Source organism: Ictidomys tridecemlineatus, chromosome 6, assembly GCF_052094955.1.
Source record: "Ictidomys tridecemlineatus isolate mIctTri1 chromosome 6, mIctTri1.hap1, whole genome shotgun sequence".
Taxonomy (NCBI): domain Eukaryota; kingdom Metazoa; phylum Chordata; class Mammalia; order Rodentia; family Sciuridae; genus Ictidomys; species Ictidomys tridecemlineatus.
Window position 1 is genome coordinate 100,424,114 of NC_135482.1, and position 26,064 is coordinate 100,450,177.

Here is a 26,064-nt window from a genome sequence, read left to right on the forward strand (position 1 = left end):
CAGAAGAACTGTTGCTAAGAGGCAGAAATGAGGTCATGGTGGAATGATGTGGATGATACAATGTTTCTAACCTCTAACAAGTCACTTATTCTTACCAGGTTCTGTCTTTTCTGTCAAGGCATAAGGATGTAGCATATGAGCATCTTCAACAATACATCATTTTTAGTAACTTTTAACACTTTCAGTAACTTTTAACATTTTTAATAATTTTTAACTGTTGACAGCATTTATCACTGTGGAGCTTTAAATAGCCATGAAAAGGGCCATTGTGTCAAGGAATTTAGGTTACTGGAGAATTCAGATAGAGTTTTAGGAAGAGAAATTGAGATTGAGGATGAATTTACTATAAACACCACAGTACCTTATTTATTTATACAGGAACCAACCAACACCTAGACCCTGCCTGTGAGCTGCTCATCTGTGTGTCACTATTAGAGAAGCCACCCAAAGAGTCCATTTTCTTCCATGTGCCAAACACACACTCTGCACCTTCAGTTCTTTTTAGTGCCAATCCTACAAGCTCCTTAGGCCACAGAGCAGGACCATATTCCTTGGTTGGTTGCTATGGGCTTTGATGCATCCTCCTTTTGGACTGAAGCATGAGTGTGTCTCTACCTCTTCTGATTAAGACATAATAAGCAGAAATTGTTTTTTAGTGTTCAATATGTAGCTGTCAAACCTTAAGATTTTGAAGTTACTTTTGATTTTTGCTGTGTTGGTCCTTTGGAGTTTTCATGGAATTTGGTTCCATGTATTAATTCTCCATTCAGTGGTTCTTGGTAAAATTGTTATTTCTGTGCTATCCCTCTTATATACACATAAGTCTGATATCTTTCAGGTGAAATTGGGAAGAACGATTTCCTTTAAAAGCACAAGGAGCTGGAGAGTAGCCTTCAGTGTCAGCCCAGTCTTCACCCTGAAAATTCAACCCCTGTCCTCAGATGAGTCAGGCACAAGCTGAGTGAGGATCTCAAGTCAGTCAGGCTCTGCCTTGGCCCTCCTGTGGAGAAATGTTAGGCACAAGACTCAGAAAAAAATATTGATACTGTTTCAAACAAACATATAGATGGCTCTGGTGAGCCCAAAATCTATGTACCTCACATGACAATATCTATGGAATTATTTCAACATTAAGACATGTCATGAAAATACCAGTCTCATGCAGATATTGAAATGTCCTTACCATGCCTCATGCAATTTCAATTGGTGGTCATGATTGAAACAACAGGCAATCATGGGGAAAAATAAAGAACCGTTTCCTTTTTTTCTTTTTCTTTTCACGTCATTGTTGTCAATCACTGCTTTGTCTCTAGGGACTAAGACAAACATGCCTCCTCTTACCAGTCTTACTACTCCTGGAACAGATGATTAGACTGGGATGTGGCTCTGTTCTCTAAGTGTGATGCATCAGAGGAGGAGATTCAATAGTCTTCACTGAAGCATCACAGATTTAGAAGAAGAGCCTGTTACTATAGCTGAAAGGTTGTGAGGAATTTTCATCCTGCTGTTTTGCAATGAATTCTTCAGTCATATTCTAAAGTCTGTCGTCCATATTCCTAATCCAACCTGACTCATATCCTCAGAAGAGGGAACACAGAGACAGACACAGAAAAAAGGGACAGGTAAGCACAGAGGCAGCAACTAAAGTGATGCATCTGTGAGCCAAGGGGCACCAAGGACTGTTATTGACCAGCGGAAGTGAGAGAGGGCAAGGACGGATCCCCTCCAACAGTCTTGAGAGAAGGAGCCAACCTGGCTGACACTCTCAATCCCCACTTTTGTCACCCACAACTTTAAGGTAGTGAAATTGTGTTTTAAGAAAAATAATCATCAGTAGTGATATTGATTCCTTACCCAATTCTAGACCATGAAAGGATTTGTGATATATCAGATAATTGAAAGACTTTAATCAATATGGAAAAGTCATGTTAGAGGACACACTGAAAATGTTATGTTAAAAGGAAAGCCCTAGAATGAGTCTTTTTTTTATAACCCACTCTAATATTTTCTAAAGAGCAAGTATCATTTATTTTCCATGAGTTATGACTCTTTTTAAAAAGTATTTATTTGTTAGTGTAGTCAGACCCAGTACTTTTATATCACTTATTTATTTTTATGTGGTTCTGAGGATTGAACTCAGGGTCTTGCACATGAGAGGCGAGCGCTCTACCACTGAGCCACAACCCCAGCCCATGTTATGACTCTTTTTGACATCTTCATATTTGACTACACTGGACAATACCAAACAGAGACTAATTTTCTTTTATATGTGCCTATCCCTAAAATATCTAAGAAATATTTAGATATAAATATATGTAGTCTAATAATTTAAAATATTATTATTTAAAATTAAATGTAGGTATATGAATGATTTTATAAGTACTATATTCTACATACATATACACATGTATGTGTGTATGTGTGTTTGAATCTGTTTGTATTCAACCCAATCTGCTTGAAGCCTATTATTTAATAAAAACATTATTCTTAATAATTTTTAACATATTCTATACATAATTCCTTCACACCAGCCTTCTGTCATAAATATCCTTGAATCGTGAACTCACTGAATCTTTGTCATGAAATTTCATGTCCTACGGAAAACAGAATTAACAACTTGGATATTGACCTGTATTTCAGCAAATAAGTGCATTTGCTAAAGGAAATACACTTAACCATTAAAAGGATAATATAGTTAATAAACACCATCATAAAATTGTTCTAGTTGCATTTACATAGATCCCACATGTTTGCTCATCCTAGTATTCTGCTGAGCATCTCTTCCTTTGAGAAGCCAGTCCTCATGATCATCACGGGGTGCATTTGATGTGCTCATTCATACCATTTCACTCTCCCTGGTCACAGATAATATCCATTTTCTCTAGATGGGTATTTGGGTTTATAGAACAATGTATCTAAACAATCGAAACAATGCATCTAAACTACACTTTGACTGTTGTGTTTATATTTCATTAAGTGTAACAGAGTATATTATCTTCCAAAAATACAATCTGTATTGATGGCAGCTGGCTCTAATTTCTAAATTGTATCTTTTTCAAAAAATTGTTTCTAGGATTTTGGATATATGGTACTTTATAATACAGTGCCCAGAACATAATAAATCCTCAATGTGTTTTGAAAGATGAATAAATGTATGAGTTTGTAACAATCCTGCTAGTTGAACATCTCAGGATCTCTATTCTGCACAATGACAGATGCTCAGTTGATCATCTCAGTACATGTACTGTATAAATTTTACACTTTGCCCTCTTAGGCTATGGCTAGATTAGGTCTTTACCATCAGTGAAGAATAGAAGAGTAAAGGTGAAGCCTGCATTGGGTGATCTATTTCTTTCTTTCTTTTTTTTTTAAAGAGAGAGAGAGAGAGAATTTTATTTTTAATATTTATTTTTTAGTTTTCGGCGGACACAACATCTTTGTTGGTATGTGGTGCTGAGGATCAAACCCGGGCCGCACGCACGCCACGCAAGCGCGGTACCAGTTGAGCCACATCCCCAGCCCCCTGATCTATTTCTTTATCTGATATTTTTCCAATTTTTATTAATGGAAATTATACAAAATCTCTGCAAAATGTTTGATATTGCAATAGAATTTAGTGCCCAAGACAAAGATGCCCTCTTAATATTTTATCTAGAGGACACTGTACTCAGATATCACAGTGGATTATCTTAGATAGAACCGGGATGTAATGTTATTCTATCTCAGCTGAGCAATTCTAACTCTTGGATGCTAGAAAAGGGCCATATAGAATGAAATAAAGGAAAATAAAAAGGAAATAATGCCAATGAAGGCAAGATTCCGTTTCTATCTGAGCTAAAACTACAATCAGTCATGCAAAACTGGTGGCCCTCTCTAATGGTACTGATGTTGACCTTTAATGTGAAGGTGGAACTGTGTGAAAACCAGAGTTCACAGAGAAGGAGACCTGGTGTATCCACAGGCAGAGCCTTCAGCCAGCCAGGTTTCTGTTCTGGAGGCTGATCTTTGTTGCTCCTGTCACTGGATAACTGTATTGCTGGCTGATTTTTAGAATGTACCTGCAGGTCTCATATTCTTAAAAACATAACCTCCTAAAGATTAGTGAATTCAGTTTGGCATTTTGACTCTATAAGAAAATGTTTATCATTATTCCTCTATAATAATGGTATAAATTAAAATTACCAATATTGTAAGACTTCAGGAATCCACACTTCATGTTAGTACATCAGCTTTAGAGAGCAAAATATATTCCAATTATGATGTTTTAAGTAACAATTTTAATAAGGTAGATTAATGCTTTTGATTGTCTTTCCACTTTGATGGTTTAGTTAGGGAAAAATATTGCACAAAGTATTCTCTTATGAAATGATTCCTTGCTGAACTTCCTCACTACACAAATTATTGTTATATTACAATTTTACATTGGTAATCAAATGCCCTCCCAAATGTCTGAACCTATACTTGAAATTGATCAGCTTCAATAGATGCATAATGGATTTGTCAAACTGTTTATTAGAAACAAAGTAATAACTTAAAAACACACACACAAAAAAACCAAAACCCCTTGCTCAAATCTCTGTATAAATTCACTTCCTACTTCTAAATTGTCTGTCTTCTGTAATAGGAAGTATGATATAAAGAACCCTGATTACTTTAGTTACAATAAGCTCAGTCTCACACTATTTAGTGAGCTCTTTTCTCATCCCCAAATGGGAAATAAATATAAACTGTCAGTTTTTGATACATATTGAATTTTTCATTCATTAACAAATTTTATCTTTGTTGGAATTATTATCTGAATTGAAAGTTTCAGGGCATAAAATAGCAAAAAATTAATCATAATCTTTTTGTATACGGAGTTCACATTCAGTGGATAGATATGGATCCTATTTAAAAAAAAGGAGGTAAACTGTGACAGAAAGTCATACAAACATATACTTTTATAATATGAATAATAATACATCCATATAAAAGAAAAAGGCATATTACACATTATATATATATATATATTCATTTCTTGAACACACACATATGCATGTTATGTATATGTATGCAAAGAATTCACATTTCGGCACCTGGTGAAGACGTTCCTGCACCCACTGTCTGACAGGGTCAAAGTGTGGGGGATGCTGCGGCAGGGCCACACCATCTGGAAACTGGAACTATTAGGAATATTAAGTGTTTTGTTTTATGATACTCATGATATGGATAACAGGGCATACATCAATCAATACTAAAAGCACATATTGCCCTAGATTGCGGGAAAATTCCCAGAATGAGAGTCCTTACAGCTGCCTACACAGAGGGGCTGTGCAATTGAGACATGCCATGAGATGTGTTTCAGTATCTCTCAGGATACAAACAATGGTGTTATCCCTCAAGCCTAAACAACAAGAAATATTTATCCCATGGTTAACAATTTACACTAGCCCCCCTCAACCCCATCCTAAAGCCACAACCTGTATAACAGCCTAGCTACAGAAAAACAATTGCTGTGCCAACTGTACAAGTACCACCTATGTAGCTTATGGTATTGCCCTCAAGGACAAGAGTCTAATAAAAATACATTCCCCAACCAATAGACCCTCCTTTGCCTTACACAGAAACTTTTGATGCAAATGGAAAACACATAGTTAATATAAATGACAAATGGGTTGAGGTGTAAAGCCTGCCATTTAGTTAAAGATTACAAAGACATAAGAATTGGTGTGCTTTGACCAAGTATCAAAAAAGTTCTTTAAGAAAGCAGTTGATTAGGTCATATGAAAAAAGAAAATTACCTTGGAAATTAAAAATAGAATAATGTAAAATTTACATAGATATATTTTGGAGGCACTTAAGAGTAGTAGGCTTTTAAAGAATAGACTTTCACAACTTTAAGAGTGCTTTATTGGGATTTTAGTTTACAAGTAAGAAAGCTTACCAATAATCATAAGTATGCTTTAAAGTTAAAGGTTAATGAAATAATTATAGGCATGCTTTAAAGTTAGAAGTAAATAATAGGTCAGGAGTCATGTAGTCTAGTTGTGTCATCTAGCTCCTAATGATTGAGGTAAAAACCTAAAAGCTTAATCATCATTAGCTAAGGTTACAGAAAAATATTTTGAACAATGTACTCAATATCTTAGGTAATCAATGTATGTCAGAAAAGATTGTAACTCTTGAAAATTATGTAAATGAAAAAAAGTTTCAGGCTTTGAAGCTATCCATTAACTACCTGAAAAAAAAAAACCTGTTAAAAAAGGTATAAAAATAAAGATCACTCCAGGGGCAGCAGATATGTCTTCTGGAGGCTGCTTGTAACTTGAAACCTATCCTCCAACTCCTCTACTTTCACTGTCACTGCTCCTCCTTCAGGACTCCTGGAACCCCACTCTCCCCAACCCACCCCCGGGGCTGGACCTCAGCAGGCACCCTCTGTTAAATCCACTCCCTGAAACTAACCATGGAAAATGAAAGATTTCACAGCATTACCTGTGACTTGCAATTTCCTGTTCTATTCCCTGATATTCTTGTTGTTTTTTCTCCCACAGGATTTGTGCATCTGGTTGGAGGACATGGACCCTGCTCTGGGCGAGTGGAAGTGAATTCTGTAGGAGAGTGGATTCCAGTATCTGATAGGAATTTCACATTACCCACGGCCCAGGTCATCTGTGCAGAGCTGGGGTGTGGCAAGGCTGCATCTGTCCTGGGGAACCTGCCCTTCAGAGATCCTGGTGAACGGGTCTGGGCTGAAGAGTTCCAGTGTGAGGGGCAGGAACCTGGGCTCTGGTTCTGCCTCAGAGTGCCCTGTCCTGGAGGCAGCTGCCTACACAGAGGGGCTGTGCAAGTTGTCTGCTCAGGTGAGACTCACAGCTGGACCTTAACCTCCCTATGCACACTCTGTGGGGATAAGAAAAATATGTGATGTTGCTAAACCCTGTCTTCTACCAGGATATACAGATGTTCGGCTCATGAAAAATGGCAGCTCTCAGTGTGAGGGTCAAGTAGAGATTAAGACCTCTGGAGGCTGGAGAACACTCTGTGCCTCCAACTGGAATATGGCCAATGCCAATGTTGTTTGCCATCAGCTGGGCTGTGGAGTTGCCATCTCCACCCCAAAGGGAGCGTACTTTGTGGAAGAAGGAGATGAGATCTGGAGAGACCGATTCCACTGCTCAGGGTCTGAGTCCTTCCTGTGGAATTGCCCTGTGACTGCCCTGGGTGTTCCTGCCTGTGCCCATGGAAACACAGCCTCTGTGGTCTGTTCAGGTAAGTTGTCTGCTCAGGTGAGATTCACAGAAGGACCTTAACCTTCCTACACACTCTATGGGGGTAAGGAAAATGTGGGATGTTGATAAAACCCTGTCTTCTATCAGGATATACAGATTTTAAGCTCATGAAAAATGGGCAGGACTGATTGGTATTTGAGTAACATGTCTCTAAGAGCAGATAGTGTGACTTCAAAAGTGAGACATTCTGTTGTAAAATATGATTCTTCTCAATGATCATTCATCTTTCAGGCCCTGTCAAGGGGTATTATGAGGAAGAGTTTTAAGTAAGCATTATTAGTTGTAGTATTAGTATCGTTATTGCAATTCATAGAGAACTGTCAAGCTTCTCACCCTGGGCCATCAGAGATCATCAGCTGCTCCCAGAAGTCACCTGCAGATGCTTCAGTCACTGTACCTTCATCCCTTCCAAAGAAGACCACGCTAAATACTGCCAAAGAAAATTTTTGTCAGGATTTGAGCTTTATGTAAAGTCATAGCATGTTCTATATTTATGTCTACTTTGACTCAACGTAATATTTACAGTTTACCCATGTTTTTATTTTTAGCCTAATCTCATTTATTTTTACAACTGTAGAGTTTTCTGTCAAATAACACAGGATCATGTATTGATCCATTCAAGTTATGTGGAGATTTGAGTAGTTTGCACTTTTTGAGTACTTAAATAATGATCCTATAAATTACCATGTCAATATCTTTTGGTGCAAAAATATGGATATATTTGTATATGGTTTTTAATCCAGGACCCTCTCCTGTTATGGTGTTGTTTCTGCAGCCAAATTCTTGTTCCTGTATACTTAGTATTCTACTGCCCTTTTAAATAGAACTTTACTACCATAAGATCATAAAAATATTCTCCAAAAGTATCATATAGAAGTTTAGTTACATTTCTTTTGCATCTTTCTGCGGTTGATATTGTACATAGGGTGTGTGTGTGAAAAACCTTTCATATTATTGTTTGGACATCTAAATGTCTCAGAATCATTACTGAAAAGCCTTTTCCCCACTGCTGTGTTACCTTTGAAATACACAGTGTGCAGATATTTCTGATCATGCTCTATGTTCTGTTCTGTTCCATTCAGTCATTTTCTATGCTTGTAGCCATGCATGCCTCATTAATTATAACTTTATAGCATTTATGACTAATATTTTAAAAGATTACTTTAGAGCAACTGCTCTAATTGTGTTATTTTTTCTGCCCAGTGCATTGGTCATACTTAGTCTTATGCATTTCACATAAATTTTACAAACAGCTTGATATGTTTAATTCAATAATAGCATGATGATATTTATATTGAGTTTGGATTTAATGTAAACATCAATATAGAGCTAACTGACTTGCAAGGTATATCTCTAATTTCTCTCACAGATTGTAGATAACTCTTACTAGGCATACTTTTGGTGTTTTAGGTTTATGATGCTATTATATGTGTTTTTTAATGAAATGTTCTAGAAATTAATTCTATTAATGTTTTAGTCAGCTTTTTTTGTGTTGTGATAGAAAGACCTGACAAGACTAATTTTAGGAGAAAAAGTTTATTTTGAAGTCCAAGGTTTCAGAGGTCTCTGTCCATAGGTATCCTACTCCATTTCATGGAGCTGGAGGTAAAGCAGAATATCATGGTGGAAGAGTGAAGCAGGAGAAAGAGGAGAGCCACCAAGAAGCAGAAATAGGTAGAACTCTTCTCAAAAAGGACAAAATATAAACCCCAAAGGCCCGCCCCCAGGGACCTATATCATCCAGTTACACCCTACCTGCCTATACTCAATATCTAGTTAATACTACTAGAGTATTAATGTGCCAGTTAGATTAAGGGTCTCATAACCCAATCATTCCACTTTTAAACTTTCTTTCATTATCTCTCACATGAGATTTTAGGGGACACCCTCTCTCTAAACCATAACAACTAAGTTTCATCTTAACATTTTTGTGGCTTTGTTTTTCTTTTTTCTCATTTATTTATTTATTTGATTAGTTGAGAATTCTGACTAAACTTCAAAGATAGTATAAAATTCCCAAGTAATTCTAATGAAGATTCCCCAATGCTATTATTTTTCTATATTATCCCTTCATTCTGCCACATTTATCCCTGAATATATAAAATATTTCTGAGTGAATAGTAGGTGGATAAGATGATGTGTCCATTTACTCTTAAAATATTTTCTAGATTTTTTTTTACATAACCACAGTGCATTGCCAAATTCCATAAATTAACCTGTTGGCTTCCATATATGATGGAGAACATGTTGTACTTGTTTTTCTGTATCTTGGTTATTTAACTTAACATAATGTTCTACAATTTGATCAATTTGATGCAAATGGCAGGATTTCCTTCTTCTTTATGGCTATATTTATACCATATTTTCTTTATGAATTTCTTTTGTAATGGGCATCAGATTCCAGACTGTAGCTTCTGATTTCATACTGTAGCTATTGTGAATAATGCCACAATAAACATGGGAACATAGGATTGCTATTTCATAGTAAATATAATTGTCCTAGGTGCTACTGCTTATAATAATCTGTCCTTGCAAAAAATAGCAACACAAATAAAAAATATATTTGATTTTGTCCATCATTTCCAGATTCATAAATTTGGCAAAAGCTGTTGGAAGTTCCCTCTTGAAGTCTTTCATAAGGTTGCACTTAGATCTCATCTGGAGCTGAGGTCATTGAAGACTTAGCCAAAATGGGAATCCATCTTGGATAGTTCATTCACATGGCCAGAGGCTTGAAGTTCAACTGGGGCTGACAGAGCCACCTGCAAATGCTTTCTCCCACATGATAGTTCTCTACTGATTGTCTCTACATGTTTCCCATGAAGCAAACATCCTACTAAGTCAAACATCCATTTGCATCAAATGGTTGCAATTTCTGACCTAAATTTTACTAGGGTACACCCAGGGAAATGTGACAAAATGAGGAGGAGGCTTGACTTTCTTTGCTAGGTTCCTAAGTCAAGCTGTGCTGGCTTCACCACATTCTATTGCTTATAGACAACTCACCACTATCAGCCCAGATTGGAGGGAAGTAGGAATGAACTGCACAGGTCAATGGATAGAGTATCACAGATTTGGGGGGTATTTTTAAAAAATGACAGGTGTGTTAAATAATCCACTTTTTATGTTTTCTATTTATTTATTTATTATTATTTTTTATCAGCTACACATGACAGTACATTGATCTTGACATATACATTTGAATCAAATAGGGTATAATTTCTCATTTTTCTGAGTGTACAGTTTGCAGAATCACATTGGTCATACAGTCATGTATATACATACAGCAAAACTAGTGTCTATTTTATTCTGCTGCCCTTCCTATCCTCCCTCCCTTCCCCTCCCCTCCCATCACTTCTCTCTATCCAATCTAATGTGATACACTTCTTTTTTGTTTCCCCCTCACATCATCATACATGTATTCTGTATAACGATGAGGGTCTCCTTCCATGGGATAGGGAGGAAGAGCATGAGAAGAAGATTACTACTAAATAGCGAAGAGAGGTGGGAGGGAAAGAGAGGGAGAATGGGAAGTGCTCGGAAGATGTATTTTCTAATTTATACTTTTACACTACCACTTATGGCCTTAATAACTAAAACTTGTAAAGTATATAGGAATGTGAGGTTCTCTCATTATGGCTCTTAGTATCCTATTATATTTCCTATGTTTTTGTCTTTCTGTTTTTCACTCTACATTTTCCCATGATCTTTTCTCACCCATGTCCTGCACAGGTGATGGAAATGGGGTTCCCCTCAGTGGAATGGGCTGGCTGAGGAACAAAAACTAGGAAAAATAGAAGGATAAAGATACCACAGGACACAGAAAATATATTCAGAAAGCAGGGGCAAGATAGACTAGACAATCATATGGATCAAGCTTCTATACTAAAAAGAAAAATGGAGCCTGCACCTGCTTTGTTTATATTAGGGGACATCAAAGGTCTTCCACAGAATGTTCTTCGCCATAAAGGTTAAAAAGGTGGGCTATTCAATTCCCAGTGGGTTATGCCCATCTCTGGAGTGACCCTGAGAGATCTTCCTGGCAATGCAAAGATAAAGGTCATGTGCCTTGGGAAATCTATTGCATGAGAGGGCCATAGATATTCCCAAGGTTAAACCTAAAATTTCCCTGGCTTCCTGCCTAGAGAAGATCCACATGTGTTTTTCATAGATGGCTCACTGCATTATTCCACTTACTATTTCTACTTTGTACTAACCTGCAGTGTTGTTAGACTCATCCTCTGGCTTCTTATTTTTAGCCTCTGAATTTTATTGGTTCTATTTCATTAGTTCTTTTTATAAACGACTCCCAAAAATCCAATATTTATTGGATTTTTATTATCATTTTTCTAACAAAATGCATATCATGTCATTAAATTTACAAAATTTAATTATTATTATTTCAATTACCTATAAGGAAACACCAATACCACTCTCTGAAAATCCTTCTTTTGTCTCCTTTCTGCACTTTGTTTTCTATGTAAACCTTTTTATATGTGTGTGTGGGGTTCTTTGATGGACAAAAATTGTATTTGAAAAAAAAATCCATCCTACAAAACCTTCAGAAAAGATTTTACTTTCTTCAATGCACTTTATTTAGGGTAGATCATCTTATACAAAGAGACTGAAATGGTGAGAAACTGGGCACTCCTCTGTATGACAAAAATTCTTTTAATTCACAAGTTTTCTGGATGTTTAGGAGGATTCTCCTCTTTGGTCTGACCTAAATTTTACTAGGGTACTCCCAGGGAAATGTGGTAAACATGCTGAGATTTTCAGTCTTAACTACTACCTTTAAATGGTTAAATGTCTTCAAGGGAAACTAGTTGATTCTAGATTTTACATTTCTCTGAACTTGACTCCAAAAGTTTTCCTTCCCTGGGAGATATGCAATGCTCTCAAACAGTACTGATATATTCACACTTTCCTAAAGTAATTCTTGGGTCATGGTTTAAAAACAGAAGAGTATGTCAGAAGTAGAAGCAGAAATCTGGAATAGACAATCAGCTCTGAAGGTAGAAAATTACTGATCATACCCTAGAGCTTTCAGATGCCATTACTAGATTATTATGTACTTTATTTTTTATTTTTTTCTGTGAAATATTTTCTCAACTTTTTTAGTTTTATTGATTTTATTTTTTTAAATACATAAAAGCAGAATGCATTGCAATTCTTATTATACATATACAGTACAATTTTTCATATCTTTGTATATAGAGTATGTTCACGCTGATTCATGCCTTTATACATGTACTTTGTTTTTTTTTTGTATTACAATTCTTAATACACATATATACCACAATTTTTCATATCTGTTTATATAGAAAGTATTTTGACACTCAATTTGAGTCTTCATACATGTACTTTGGATAATGATGTCTATCACATTCCACACCCTTGCTAATCCCCTGGCCCCTCCTTTTCCCTCCCTATTTAGAATTCATCTAATCCTCCCATGCTTCCCCTACCCGAATATGAGTCAGCCTCCTTATATCAGAGAAAATATTCAGCATTTGTTTTTTGGGGATTGGCTAATTTCACTTAGCATTATCTTCTTCAAAGCCATCCATTTAATTACAAATGCTATGATTTTATTCTCTTAATGCTAAGTAAAATTTCATTGTGTATATTTGCCACATTTTTTTTTAGCCATTCATCCGCTGCAGGGCATCTAGGTTGGCTCCAAAGTTTAGCTATTGTGAATTGTACGGCTATAAACAACACCATTTGACTATAACCAAAGGACTTATTATGTACTTTAATTCAGTTTCCTGCTCTCTAATCTCTTCTGTAGGAAACCAGATCCAGCTGCTGACCCAGTGTAAGAACTCCTGGTCAGACCCAGCAGACTCTGCAGCCTCAGAGGACCACACTGCCAACTGCTCAGGTGAGCAAGGCCCCCAGCACCAGAGCCTCCCCATTCCCTGTGTAAATGCCTGACATGACCCTGTCTCTCCTCAGACAGCAGACAGCTCCGCCTGGTGGACGGGGGCAGTCACTGCGCAGGGAGAGTGGAGATCCTGCAGCAGGGCTCCTGGGGCTCCATCTGTGATGACAGCTGGGACCTGAGTGATGCCCATGTGGTGTGCAGACAGCTGTGAAGTGGCCCTGGAGGCCACCATCTCTGCTCACTTTGGAGAGGGATCAGGGCCCATCTGGCTGGATGAGCTGAACTGCACAGGAGAGGAGGCCCATGTCTGGCAGTGCCCTTCCTAGGGCTGGGGGCAGCACAACTGCAGTCACAAGGAGGATGCTGGGGTCATCTGCTCAGGTCTGTGGTGCACACTGTGCACAGGTGGGGGAGGGCAGGAGAAGGTCTGCAGGATGGTGTTGGAGTCCTAGCACAGGGGTTTAGTAGTTGCTGACAGGGAAAAGGGGGAGGCTCACAGTTCCTGTCCCTGCAGCAAAAGAGAAGATGAGGTATTTCTATTTCCTGCTGCAGAAGCTGAGCATCTGGTCCTTCCTTCTCAGCACTGTCCCTGACACAGTCATTCTCTACAGTGTCATTTAAAGCAGTCATCACTGTTCTGTGACATGTGGGTGAAACATCCTGACCCACTGAATTAGTTTTCTATTTCTGCTGTAACAAGTTACCATAGACTGAATGACTCAAATCAATACAAATTTATCATCTTACAGTGTGTAGGTGAGAACCTGACCTGGGTCTCTCTGGGATATAAACGAGGTTTCAGTAGGCTGAAACAGCTAAAACTCAGGAAGACTCACTTTCTTGCCTTTTTCACCTTCTAGAAGTTGTCTGAATTCCTTGTTTGACCCCTTCCTTCTTCAAAACCAAAACATCTCAACCCTCTCATAATTCTATATTCACATCTCCCTCTGATGAGGGCCAGAAAGGCTTATCTGTTTTTGTGGATACAGTGTAAGGATGTCACTAGATTGGACAAATCTTATTTAGGATTCACCAGGATAACCTCACAGTGAAAACATTTTTTTTTGGTACTGGGATTAAACCCAAAGGACTCAAAAACTGAGCCACAGCCACAGCCCTTTTATTTATTTTTTACTTTGAGACAGGGTCACATTAAGTTGCATAGAGCCTCACTGAGTTGCTGAGGCTAGCTTTGAACATGGGATGCTTCTGCTTCAGTTTCCAAGCAACAGGCATCTCCCACTGTGCCTAGAGAAAGGATCCTTGTCTTCATCTTGTCTGAAAAGCCCTTTTGCAATGTGAGGTAAAATATCCACAGGCTCTCAGGATTAGGAAGTGGACATATTTGGAGCTCCACTCTTCTGCCACCCTAAAGTGGCAATCCCTTTCTCCACTGAAAAGTCTTAACTGGGCCTCTCCAGAAATATTCACCCAGACTGATTTTAGAACTGTCAGCAAAAGAGTCTCGCAAAAAAGTTCAATGTAGATAAATTTCCTATTTTTGTGTTGCCCTGTTTACTTGGCCACTGGTGGAGAAGATACCAGCACTCCAGGTGCTGGACACCTCCTTACTAGTTTTTCACAAACATATCCATTATAGTTCTTTGAAGAAGTGTGCAAACATGGCCTCTGGCCTTGAGCTGGGGCTTCACAGAGATGTCTATATTTTTAAGATAAGTTACAATTGGGCTCCATGGTAACAGCTGGCAGGAGGAGAAAAGAAAGGGGAGAAGAAGATGTCCTCTTCTCAGGTATTTTCCTTGAAGTTTATCTTGCCAAAAACAGTGAAAGAAAAAGCTGCTTTTATGTGAACTTCTGAAGACTGTGAACTTCTGAGCCCCTCCCCTTACATGTTGGTTATAAAATTCTGAAACTCCCTGAACTTGGAAGCAAAAGCAGTGCCCTCTGAACCTGGCTGCAGCCAAATAAAACTGTTTCCTGATATCTTTGGTGCCTTGCCTCATTTGTCCCTACAACAAACACTCTGTTGATGCTCCTTTTCTAGGATCTGTCATATGATTAATCAGATAGTAGATGAATATAGATAGATGGCAGATAGTAGATAAAGATAGTAGATACTTTCTGCAGAATAAACACCCACATCGGTGTCCCTGCCTATGAATTTGCTAATATTACATTGTTGTAGAAACAGAAATAGAGATACAAGTTAGCAAAAAGAATTAAAGTGAAAAAAAAATTCCAGTCTTCCACCTAGTGGGCACTTGTTCATCAGAATCAGCAATGAGTACTCACTACATAGGAATGAAGAAAAAATAGCAGTTACAGTTTAATGCTCACCCATACCCTGTTTTCCTCCTCTTGCTTTTAGAGTTCCTGGACCTCAGGCTGGTGAGCGAGGACCAGGAGTGTTCTGGGTGGCTGGAGGTTTTCTACAACAACACCTGGGGCAGCATCTGCAACAGTCCTATGGAACCCATGACTTTGTCCATGATCTGCAGACTGCTTGGCTGTGGGGACACTGGGACCCTAGATTTCTTGGTTCCTCCCAGGGAAGGTTCTAGACCCCGATGGGTGGATAAAATCCACTGTCAGGAAACTGATACCTCTCTCTGGCAGTGTCCTTCTGACCCCTGGAAACACCAATCTTGCTCTGCAAAGGAGGAAGCTCATGTCACATGTACAGGTGACCTACTGTCTATATTTATGTGTTTGTCCTATGCCTGCAGGTTGTTGTTAGGAAAGTTTTATATATTCAAAAATAATGCATGAGTTGAAATAAGTCTACAAAATGAAAACTAGATGGAGATTACTTGATCCAACCTGTTGTACTTCTGTTTCAAAGGCAGACATAAGGAAACCATTGATAATAGCAATTTATGTGAAAAGAACCAGAGACTGAACTGAGAATACGGGAGCATGAAGTTATACTCTGATGACCATTGTTAGAAATTAGCTCATGCAGTATTAAGTTATATCAATTAAACTGTGTTTCCTTAGTGACAGGATGAATGATTGGGCCTCAGTTGTGCACATTGCTTGCTATGTGGTATCACTTTGTTCCCATACTCCCACCCCACCACAGGCTTAATTGCCACTATTATCTGATGATAGGTAACACAGTAAGCATTTATCTCAGATGAAGAAACAGAGGTTAGGAGTAACATTTCATCTCTCTCACACTTTCAAGTGAATGGGGGAGCAATTTGGAGAATCTGAAATCCATCTACACCATACAGACAACCTCTCAGGTCATTTTGTTGATGGAAAGAAATCAAATGATTTGTAGGTAGAAACTTAATTCCAGGCAGGAGGACAGACACAGAAAGAAAACACCACCACTGTCTTCATGGATTTTCCACTCCCAACTGACAACACAACCATGCATAAATTTGAGTGTCATGAAGGTGCTATGGAAATGTGTGAGGGGAAAAGAGAAATCATGTTTAGTTTGATAACTGAAGGAGGAGTAGAGGTCTAATGAAAGAAGGAAGTAGACTATTTATCAATGTAAATACTGAGGTGAGAGGAGTATAGTGAAGTGACCTTGAGGTATTGATAAAATCTCATCATGAGCAGAGCAAGAAGAGGGTTGGGGGAGAGATGCATGATTACCTGGATGGGTAAGAAGCGCTAGAAGTCTCTCCAAGGCATGGACCCAATAACAATCCTGTTGAAAAGCTATTTGTTAGTCTTCTCATCTCAACATTATGGAGAATTTGTATGAGATAAGGGGGTGGGGCTTCTCTTGTTTTCTTCTTGGATTTATCTCCTCATAGTTCCAGTGGTCTTTGTTGATACTACTTCCTCACCTTTATCCATATCCTACTGGAAATTGATGTGGCACTTCATCCCTCTCCCAGAAAACATTCCATGGGGTGTTTTGGAAATTGGAGGCTATTATCTTCTAATTTCTTTTTTAAATTATTATTTATACATGACAGCAGAATGTATTACAATTCTTATTACATATATAGAGCACCATTTTTTTTCATATCACTGGTGGTATACAAACTATATTCACACCAATTTGTGTCTTCATACATATACTTTGGATAATAATGATCATAATAGTCCACCATGGGCTGGGGATGTGGCTCAAGCGGTAGCGCGCTCACCTGGCATGCGTGCGGCCCGGGTTCGATCCTCAGCACCGCATACCAACAAAGATGTTGTGTCCGCCGAGAACTAAAAAATAAATATTAAAAATTCTCTCTCCTCTCTCTCTCTCTCCTCTCTCACTCTCTCTTTAAAAAAAATAAAAATAAAAAATAATAGTCCACCATCATTTATAACTCCATGCCCCTCCCTTTTCCTCCCACTTCCCTGTTTGTCTATTTGTCTAGAATTTGTCTATTTCTCCCATGCTCCCTTTCCCTATCCCACTATGAATCAGCCTCATTATATCAATTAAAACATTAGGCATTTGGGATTGGCTAACTTCACTTAGCATTATTTTCTCTAACTCCATCCATTCACCTGCAAATGCCATGATTTTATTCTCTTTTATTGCTGAGTAATATTCCATTGTTTATATATGCATATTTTTTATTCATTCATCTATTGAAGGGCATCTAGGTTGCTTCCACTGCTTAGCTATTGTGAATTGTGCTGCAATAAACATTGATGTGGCTGTGTCCCTCTATGCTATTTTTAAATCCTTTGGGTATAGACCAAGGAGAGGGTTAGCTGGGTCAAATGGTGGTTCCATTCCCAATTTTCCACGAAATCTCCTTCCTGCTTTCCATACTGGCTGTAACAATTTGCAATCTTACCAGCGGTGTATGAATGTACCCTTTTCCCCACATCTTGCCAATACTTATTGTTGTTTGTATTCATAATAGCTGCCATTCCGACTGGAGTGAGATGAAGTCTTAGAGTGGTTTTGATTTGCATTTCTCTAATTGCTAGCAATGATAAACATTTTTTCATTATTAGTTGATTGATTGTGTATCATCTTCTGAGAAGTGTCTGTTCATGTCCTTGGCCCGTTTATTGATGGGATTATTTGTAATTTTTGGTTCTTATCTTCTTGAGTTCTTTATATACTCTAGAGATTAGTGCTCTGATGTGTGAGGGGTAAAGATTTGCTCTCAAGATGTAGACTCTCTGCTCACATTACAGATTGTTTCTCTTACTGAGAAGAAACTTTTTTAGTTTGAGTTCATCCCATTTATTGATTCTTGATTTTAATTCTTGCATTATAGGAGTCTTATTAAGAAAGTTGGGGCCCCAATTTCATATGATGGAGATTAGGGCCTACTTTGTCTTCTATTAGATGCAGGTTCTCTGGTTGTATTCCTAAGTTCTTGATCCATTTTGAGTTGAGTTTTGTGCATGGTGATAGGTATGGGTTTAATTTGTTGCATATGGATTTCCAGTTTTCCCAGCACCATTTGTTGAAGAGGCTATCTTTTATCCAATGCATCTTCTTGGCAACTTTGTCTAATGTAAGATAATTGTAGTTTTGTGGGTTAGTCTCTGTGTCCTCTGTTCTGTACCATTGGTCTACCAGTCTGTTTTGGTGCCAATACTATGCTGTTTTTGTTACTGTTGCTCTGTAGTATAGTTTAAGGTCTAGTATAGTGATGTCACCTGCTTCACTCTTCCTGCTAAGGATTGCTTTATCTCTTCTGGGTCTCTTATTTTTCCACATGAATTTCATGATTGCCTTTTCTATTTCTATGAGAAATGCCATTGGAATTTTGATTGGAATTGCATTAAATCTGTATAGTGCTTTTGGAAGTATGGTGATTTTGACAATATTAATTCTGACTATACAAGAGCAAGGTAGATCTTTCCATCTTCTAAGGTCTTCTTTGATTTCTGTATTTAGGGTTCTGTAATTTTCATTATATAGATCTTTCACCTCTTTTATTGAGTTCCAAGTATTTTATTTTATTTTTTGGGGGGAGGGCTATTAAAAATGGGGTGCTTTTCCTCATTTTCCATTCTGAGGATAAGTCACTGATATACAGAAATGCCTTAGATCTATGGGTGTTGATTTTATATCCTGATACTTTGCTGAATTTATTTACTAGTTATAGAAGTTTTCTGGTAGAACTTTTAGGGTCTTTCAGGTATAGAATCCTATCATCAACAAATTGTACCAATTTAAGTTCTTCTTTTCCTGTATGTACCCCTTTAATTTATTTCCTCCATCTAAGTGCTCTGGCCAGTGTTTCAAGAACTATGTTAAATAGCAGTGCTGAAAGAGGGCATCCCTGTCTTGTTCCAGTTTTCAGAGGGAATGCCTTCATTTTTTTTCTCTATTTAGAATGGTATTGGTCTGGGGCTTAGCATAGATAGCCTTTATGATGTTTAGATATGTTCCTATGATCCCTAGTTTTTCTAGAGTTTTGAACATAAAGAGGTGCTGTATTTTGTCAAATTCTTTTTCTGCATCTATTGAGATGATTATATGATTCTTATCTTTAAATCTACTAATGTGATGAATCACATTTTTTAATTTCCATATGTTGAACCAACCTTGCATCCCTGGGATGAATCCTACTTGATTGTGGTGCATGATCTTTCTGATATGTTTTAATATTTGATTTGCCAGAATTTTATTGAGAATTTTTGTATCTATGTTCATTAGAGATATAGATTTCTTTTTTTGATGTATCTTTGCCTGGGTTTGGAATCAGAGTGGTATTGGACTCATAAAATGAGTTTGGAAGTGTTTCCTCTTTTTCTATTTCCTGAAATAAGTTGGAGAGTATTGGTATTAGTTCTTCTTTAAAAGTCTTGTAGTTTTCATCTGTGCACCCATCCAGTCTTGGGCTTTTCTTGGTTGGTAGACTTTTGATGGTGTCTGATATTTCATCACTTAAATTAATCTGTTTAAATTATGTATATCATCCTGATATTTGGGCAAATTATATGACTCTAAGAAATTTGTCGATGCCTTCAATATTTTCTATTTTATTGGAGTACAGGTTTTCACAATAATTTCTAATTATCTTCTGTTTTTTTTCTGTATTGTCTGTTGTAATATTTCCTTTTTTATCACGTTATGTTAGTGATTTGAGTTTTCTCTCTCCTTCTCTACATCAGCATAGTTAAGGGTCTGTAAGTTTTAATTATTTTTTTTTCAAAGAACCAACTTTTTGTTCTGTCAATTTTTTCAGTTGTTTGTTTTGTTTCAATTTTATTGATTTCAGATCTGATTTTAATTATTTCCTGTCTTTTACTGCTTTTGGCGCTGATTTGTTCTTCTTTTTCTAGGGCTTTGAGATGTAGTGTTAAGTCATTTATTTGTTGACTTTTTCTTCTTTTAAGGAATCAACTCCATGCAATGAACTTTCCTCTTAGAACTTCTTTTATAGTGTCCCAGAGATTTTGATATGTTATATCTGTGTTCTCATTCACCTCTAAAAACATTTTAATCTCCTTTATGTCTTCTCTAACACATTGTTCCTTCATTAGCATATTATTTGATCTCTAGGTGTTGGAGTGGATTTTATTTCTTATTTTATCACTGATTTCTAATTTCATTTCATTATGATCTGATAGAAGGCAGGGTAGTATCTCTACTTTTTTATATTTGCCAAGAGTTCCTTTGTTACATAGCATATGGTCTATTTTAGAGAAGGATCCATGTGCTGCTGAGAAGAAAGTGTATTCTCTCATTACAGGTTGGAATATTCTATATATGTCAGTTAAGCCCAAGTTATTATTGTATTATTGAGTTCTGTAATTTATTTTTTCAGCTTTTGTTTGGAAGATCTATTTAGTGATGAAAGATGTGTTTTAACATAACCCAAATTTATTACATTGTTATTTGTTTGACTCTTGAACTTGAGAAGAGTTTGTTTGATAAATGTAGGTGATCCATTATTTGGGGCATATATTTTTATATTTGTTAAGTCTTGTTGGTGTATCATTTCCTTGAGAGTATATAGTGTCCTTCTTTATCCTTTTAAATTGACTTTAGTTTGATGTCTATTTGATATGAGGATGGAAACCCCTGCTTACTTTCGCAGTCCATTAGAGTGGTATAATTTTTTGCAACCATTTACCTTTAGTCTGTGGATCTCTTTTTCTATGAGATGAATCTCTTGGAGGCAGCATATTGTTGAGTCTCTTTTTTTTTATCCAATTTGCTAGTCTATGTCTTTTGATTGGTGAGTTTAGGCCATTAATCTTCAAGGTTATTATTGAGATATGGTTTGTATTCCCAGCCATTTTTGTTTATTTTTAATATTTAATGTGACTTGGTTTCTCCTCTGATTAGATTGTCCTTTAATGTAATACCTCCCTTTGCTGATTTTCATCTTTGTTTTTCATTTCCTCTTCTTGGAATATTTTGCTGAGGATTTTCTCTAGTGCAGGCTTTCTAGTTGTAAATTATTTTAACTTTTGTTTATCATTGAAGGTTTTTATTTCATCATCAAATCTAAAGCTTAGTTTTGCTGGATATAAGATTCTTGGTTGGCATCCATTTTCTTTCAGAGCTTGGTATATGTTATTCCACAATCTCTTGGCTTCAAGGGTCTGGGTTGAAAAATCTGCTGCAATATGAATTAGTCTCCCCCTATATGTGGTCTGATTTCTCTCTCTTGTGGCTTTTAAGATTCTATCCTAATTCTGTATGGCAGGCATTTTCATTATAATTTGCCTTGGTGTAGATTTGTTGTAATTTTATATATTTGTTGTTCTGAGAACCTCTTTATTTGGTTTCCCAATTTGTTCTTCATGCTTGGGAAATTTTCTTGTATTATCTCATTGAAGAGATTGTGCATTCTTTTGATTTGAAACTCTGTGCCTTCCTCTATCCCAATATCTCTTAGATTTAGTCTTTTGATGCTGTCCCATTATTCTTGGATGCTCTGCTCATGGTTTCTAACTTTCTTCATTGTGTGATCAACTTTATTTTTCAGATTGTATACTTAGTCTATATTATCTGATGTTCTTTCTTCCAAGTGATCTAGTCTGTTGGTTATACTTTCTATTGAGTTTTTTATTTGATTTATTGTATTCTTCATTTAAAGGATTTCTGACTGTTTTTTTTCAGAGTCTCTCTCTCTCTCTCTCTCTCTCTCTCTCTCTCTCTCTCTCTCTCAGTAATCTTTTGCTACCTGTATTTGCTCTCTTATCATTGTTGTAATTATCATGTTTTGACTGTATTTGCTCATTTAGGTCGTTCTTTAATTCACAGATCATTTTACTTATGAATCTTCTGAAGTCCTTCTCTGACATTTCATCAACTTCTCTGTCCATGGATTATTATAATGTTCTGGTTTGTTTGGGGCATTTTCTCCCTGTTTTTTTTATTTGTCTTCCTTTCCTGCAGTGTGGATATGAGATACTACAGTTTCTTTTGTATATTCTTGTACTACCCATGCAGATTGTCTTACCTCACCTTGATATTGGACATCTACACCCTGATGTCATCCCTCAATGAATGCTACTGCATCCTGGATCTAGGTCCTGTGTAAGTTGGAGTGGGTGGATGTGGGCCGCTGGACTTGACCTTCCTCAGTTCTCTTTTGGTGAGAAGGGGCTTTCCTGCACCAGAGTCTAGGCTCTGGAAGGTGTCTGCCCTGCTGGGGGAAGGGTGGACTGAGCCTTCTGTGAGCCTGGGACCCACATAGGCCAGTGTGGATGGATCTGGGCCTCAAGGCTTGACCTCCCGTGGTAGTCTGCTGGTCTGAAAGGTAATTTCTTAAGACCTATAATGTCCCTTTAATTTCTTGTTCTGATAAAACCATGGCTGTCCTCTGAAAACAATAATGCCCTCATCATTTGGAGGCTCTATTCTTTCAACATGCTTTTTTTTAAAGGTCAAATCTTAAAATAAGATTGTGTTCTGTTATTAGAATATTTCTGGTGTGCCTTGAGATTTTCAACATTTTTTTTTCTTTTTCTTCATGTCCAGTTACTTGAAATTTGCCCTATGAGGTGACACCATTTACCACTTCTGTTGTTGTCGCTCTCCAGTTTAACCACTCCCCTTGTCCAGGATGGCTATAGTATCAGGCTCACCAGGCTCCTCTGTCTCCTGTTCCTGGTGCTCCAGTATCCTTGAACACAACTGAGATAACATCCTGGACTCTCTATTCCAGATTTTCTCCCTTTGAGGCACTCTACTCCCTCCCACCTGTGTATGGTCACACTATTGATCACTAACTGTCCAGCTTGAGACCTTGATTGCATTGTTCCTTCTCTGACTGTTGCCTCTTCTCCTTATATTGTACTAGTCTTAATACTCCCATTCCAGAAATTTCATCCTCATGCATATTTCAAATGTTTTCCCTTATAGGTTTTCACGTTTCCACTCTCCTCATGATTGCAGATGTTCTTCTTACCCTGATCAGACAACATGATGCCCCATTATAATCCTCCCCCTTCAAGTACACTCAATTCCTTTCTCTCTTCTTTATCTGTCAATGGCAAGAGTGGTTATTCAAATACCTAGCTCTTCCCTGCCTGCACTAGTTGAGGCAAGGACTGCTAAATCATGGACAAGTACTGTATTTTGTTATGGTATGAAATTATCCTGATAGTCTCTTTGAGTTTGTGATCAATCTCTGACAAGCCATCCACAATGGCCCTCTATTCTAGTGTGCTTCTCTCATATGTGTTCTTGCCCTCTCTGTAACATGTTATTTTACAAATTCTCAGATCTCCCTCATGCTGATATTTTAACCCCACCATACACTTAAATGATGACTTCACCTCAAATATCCCTGGAAATAGAAACCTTCAGATGTCTTCTTTGTTTTTTCCTCAAAGTCACTCTACCTTATTGGTTGTTCTTATTCTGTCTTATAGGTTTGCTATCTCTCTGTTCACCTTATAAATTTTAGACACATTCTTGGTTGAACCTCAGGCTATCTACTCTTAGAATATACTCCCCAGATGTATATTCTAAATATGTTGAATGGAATTTTCTGTAGATATATGCTAAGTACAGTTGATTTTTTTAATTTTAGTTTAACTATGATGTGTGCTTGTTGATATTTTCTGTGCATGCCAAATCTATTAGTGAGATGCGATATTAAGATACCACTAGTATTGTACTGAAGTTTGTTTTTCCATTATGTCCCATGGGTGTTTTTTTAAAATAAAATTCTGTGTTTCTTTCTTTGGAGCATATATATTTATAATTATTATATCTTATCTTCTTGATGTTTTTTTCTATTTACTAATATGTAGTGACCTTCTATGTCTCTTCTGACTGAGTTTTGGAGTGTGTTTTTCATCTATGAATACAGTTACTTCTGTTTGCTCTCAGGTTTCATTTGCTTGAAATTTCACTTTTAATAATTTTATTCTCAGTCTACATATGTCTTTGCCTAGGTGGTGAGTTTCTTGCAGGTACCAACTTATTGGTTCTTGAGTTTTAATGCAGTTACCCAGTCTGCATCTTTTAATTTGAAAATCAGACCACTGATACTCAGAGTTATATTTGAAAGGTTTTTAGAAATGGCTGTGATTTTTTTTCTGGAAGGTTTGAATAATCTGTGGTCATGTTTTTCTCCCTTATTTGTCTTGGAGCTTTAATGATTTACTGAATTGATAATGTTTGATTCTTTCCTTTTTCTCACTTTTTTATCTGCTCTTCTAGTGAGATTTATTATTTCCTATGATCTCATAGCTAGGTTGTCTTGCTTCCTATTCTGTGTGTAGGATTGCTTCATTATCTTCCTCTTTGCAGGATCAGTGGTTCAAAATTCCTTTCACTGATGCTTATCTCAAAAGACTTATTTTCCTTTGATTCTGAAGGATAACTTTTCTGAACATAGTCATGTAGGTGGCAGATATTTTCTCTCAAGATCTCAAGTACATCATCCATGCTCCCCTGGCTGCTAGTATTTCTGCTTATAAATCTGTTATGTGAGGGTCTTCTTAGTAAGCACCCTTCTCTTAATCATGTGCCTTGGGGTGTAGGTGTCCTGAAGAGTTAAGATTAATTCCAAGTGGATATTCTAGGTTGCTTATCTGTCGCTTCTTTGGCTGGTAATAATGGGTTTTGAAACTCCAAGTATTCTGTCAGAGCATGATATTTTTCTCTATATTTCTCATACAAATAGAGGTCCTTCTGGTAGTTCAGATATGTTGTTATAGACAACACAGTGTGTAGGGCATCTTTTCTGTAATTATTTTTCCAGTATTACTTTTAGTGTTTGGTCTGAGGGGATATGGCAGCAACCTGTACTGAGGTCTTTCCTTTCCCCATGATTTCTTAAGCTGGAGATTGTCCAGAAGCAGGAGTTATGTCTACTTGTGGAGCCTCATCAGCTGTGGATTTCTCTCTTCCCTATCCATTAAATTGAAATTCCAACCAACACTTCAGCAGTACTAGGTCATGGCTTCAGCAAGGTAAAACTTCTCTAGATTGGCTGGAGTTATATCTCAGTGGCAAAGCACACACCCAATATGTTTGACGTTCTCTGTTTGATCACCAACATAACTCAGCAAAAAGAAAACAACAGCAGTACCCACAACATAACAATAAACTGGCTGAGCATGGTGGCACATGCCAATAATCCCAGCCATTCAGGAGGTTGAGGCAGGCGGATTGTGAGTTCAAATCCATCCTTTGCAACTTAGCAAGACTCTAAGCAACTCTGTGAGACCTGTCTCAAAATTCAAAAAAGAAGCCAGTGCATGTCTGTAATCTCAGTGGATTGAGAGGCTGAGACAGAAGGATTGCAAATTCAAATCCAGCTTAAGCATTTAATGAGTCACTAAGCAACTCAGTGAGACCCTGTCTCTAAATACAATACAAAATAGGGCTGGGGATGTGGCTTAGTGGTCCAGTGCCCCTGAGTTCAATCCCCAGTACCCATCCCCATTAAAAAAAATTGAAAATAGGGTTGGGAATGTGTCTCAGTGGTTAAGTTCCCCTGAGTTCAATCTCTGTTGCCACGTAAAATAAATTTAAAAGCCAGCTATATAAATACGGTAATAATCAATTACATTCAACAACAACTA

General features: G+C 37.3%; 1 protein-coding gene across 1 annotated transcript in view; it reads left to right on the top strand.

Moving 5' to 3' along the window:
- LOC101974454 (antigen WC1.1) overlaps positions 1–26,064 on the top strand; it is an 87,002-nt gene that overhangs the window by 29,634 nt on the left and 31,304 nt on the right. Inside the window, 5 exon segments of the mRNA XM_078015878.1 lie at positions 6,534–6,842; positions 6,934–7,251; positions 13,066–13,158; positions 13,233–13,340; positions 15,491–15,805. Coding sequence (XP_077872004.1) covers positions 6,534–6,842; positions 6,934–7,251; positions 13,066–13,158; positions 13,233–13,340; positions 15,491–15,805 — 1,143 coding nt within the window.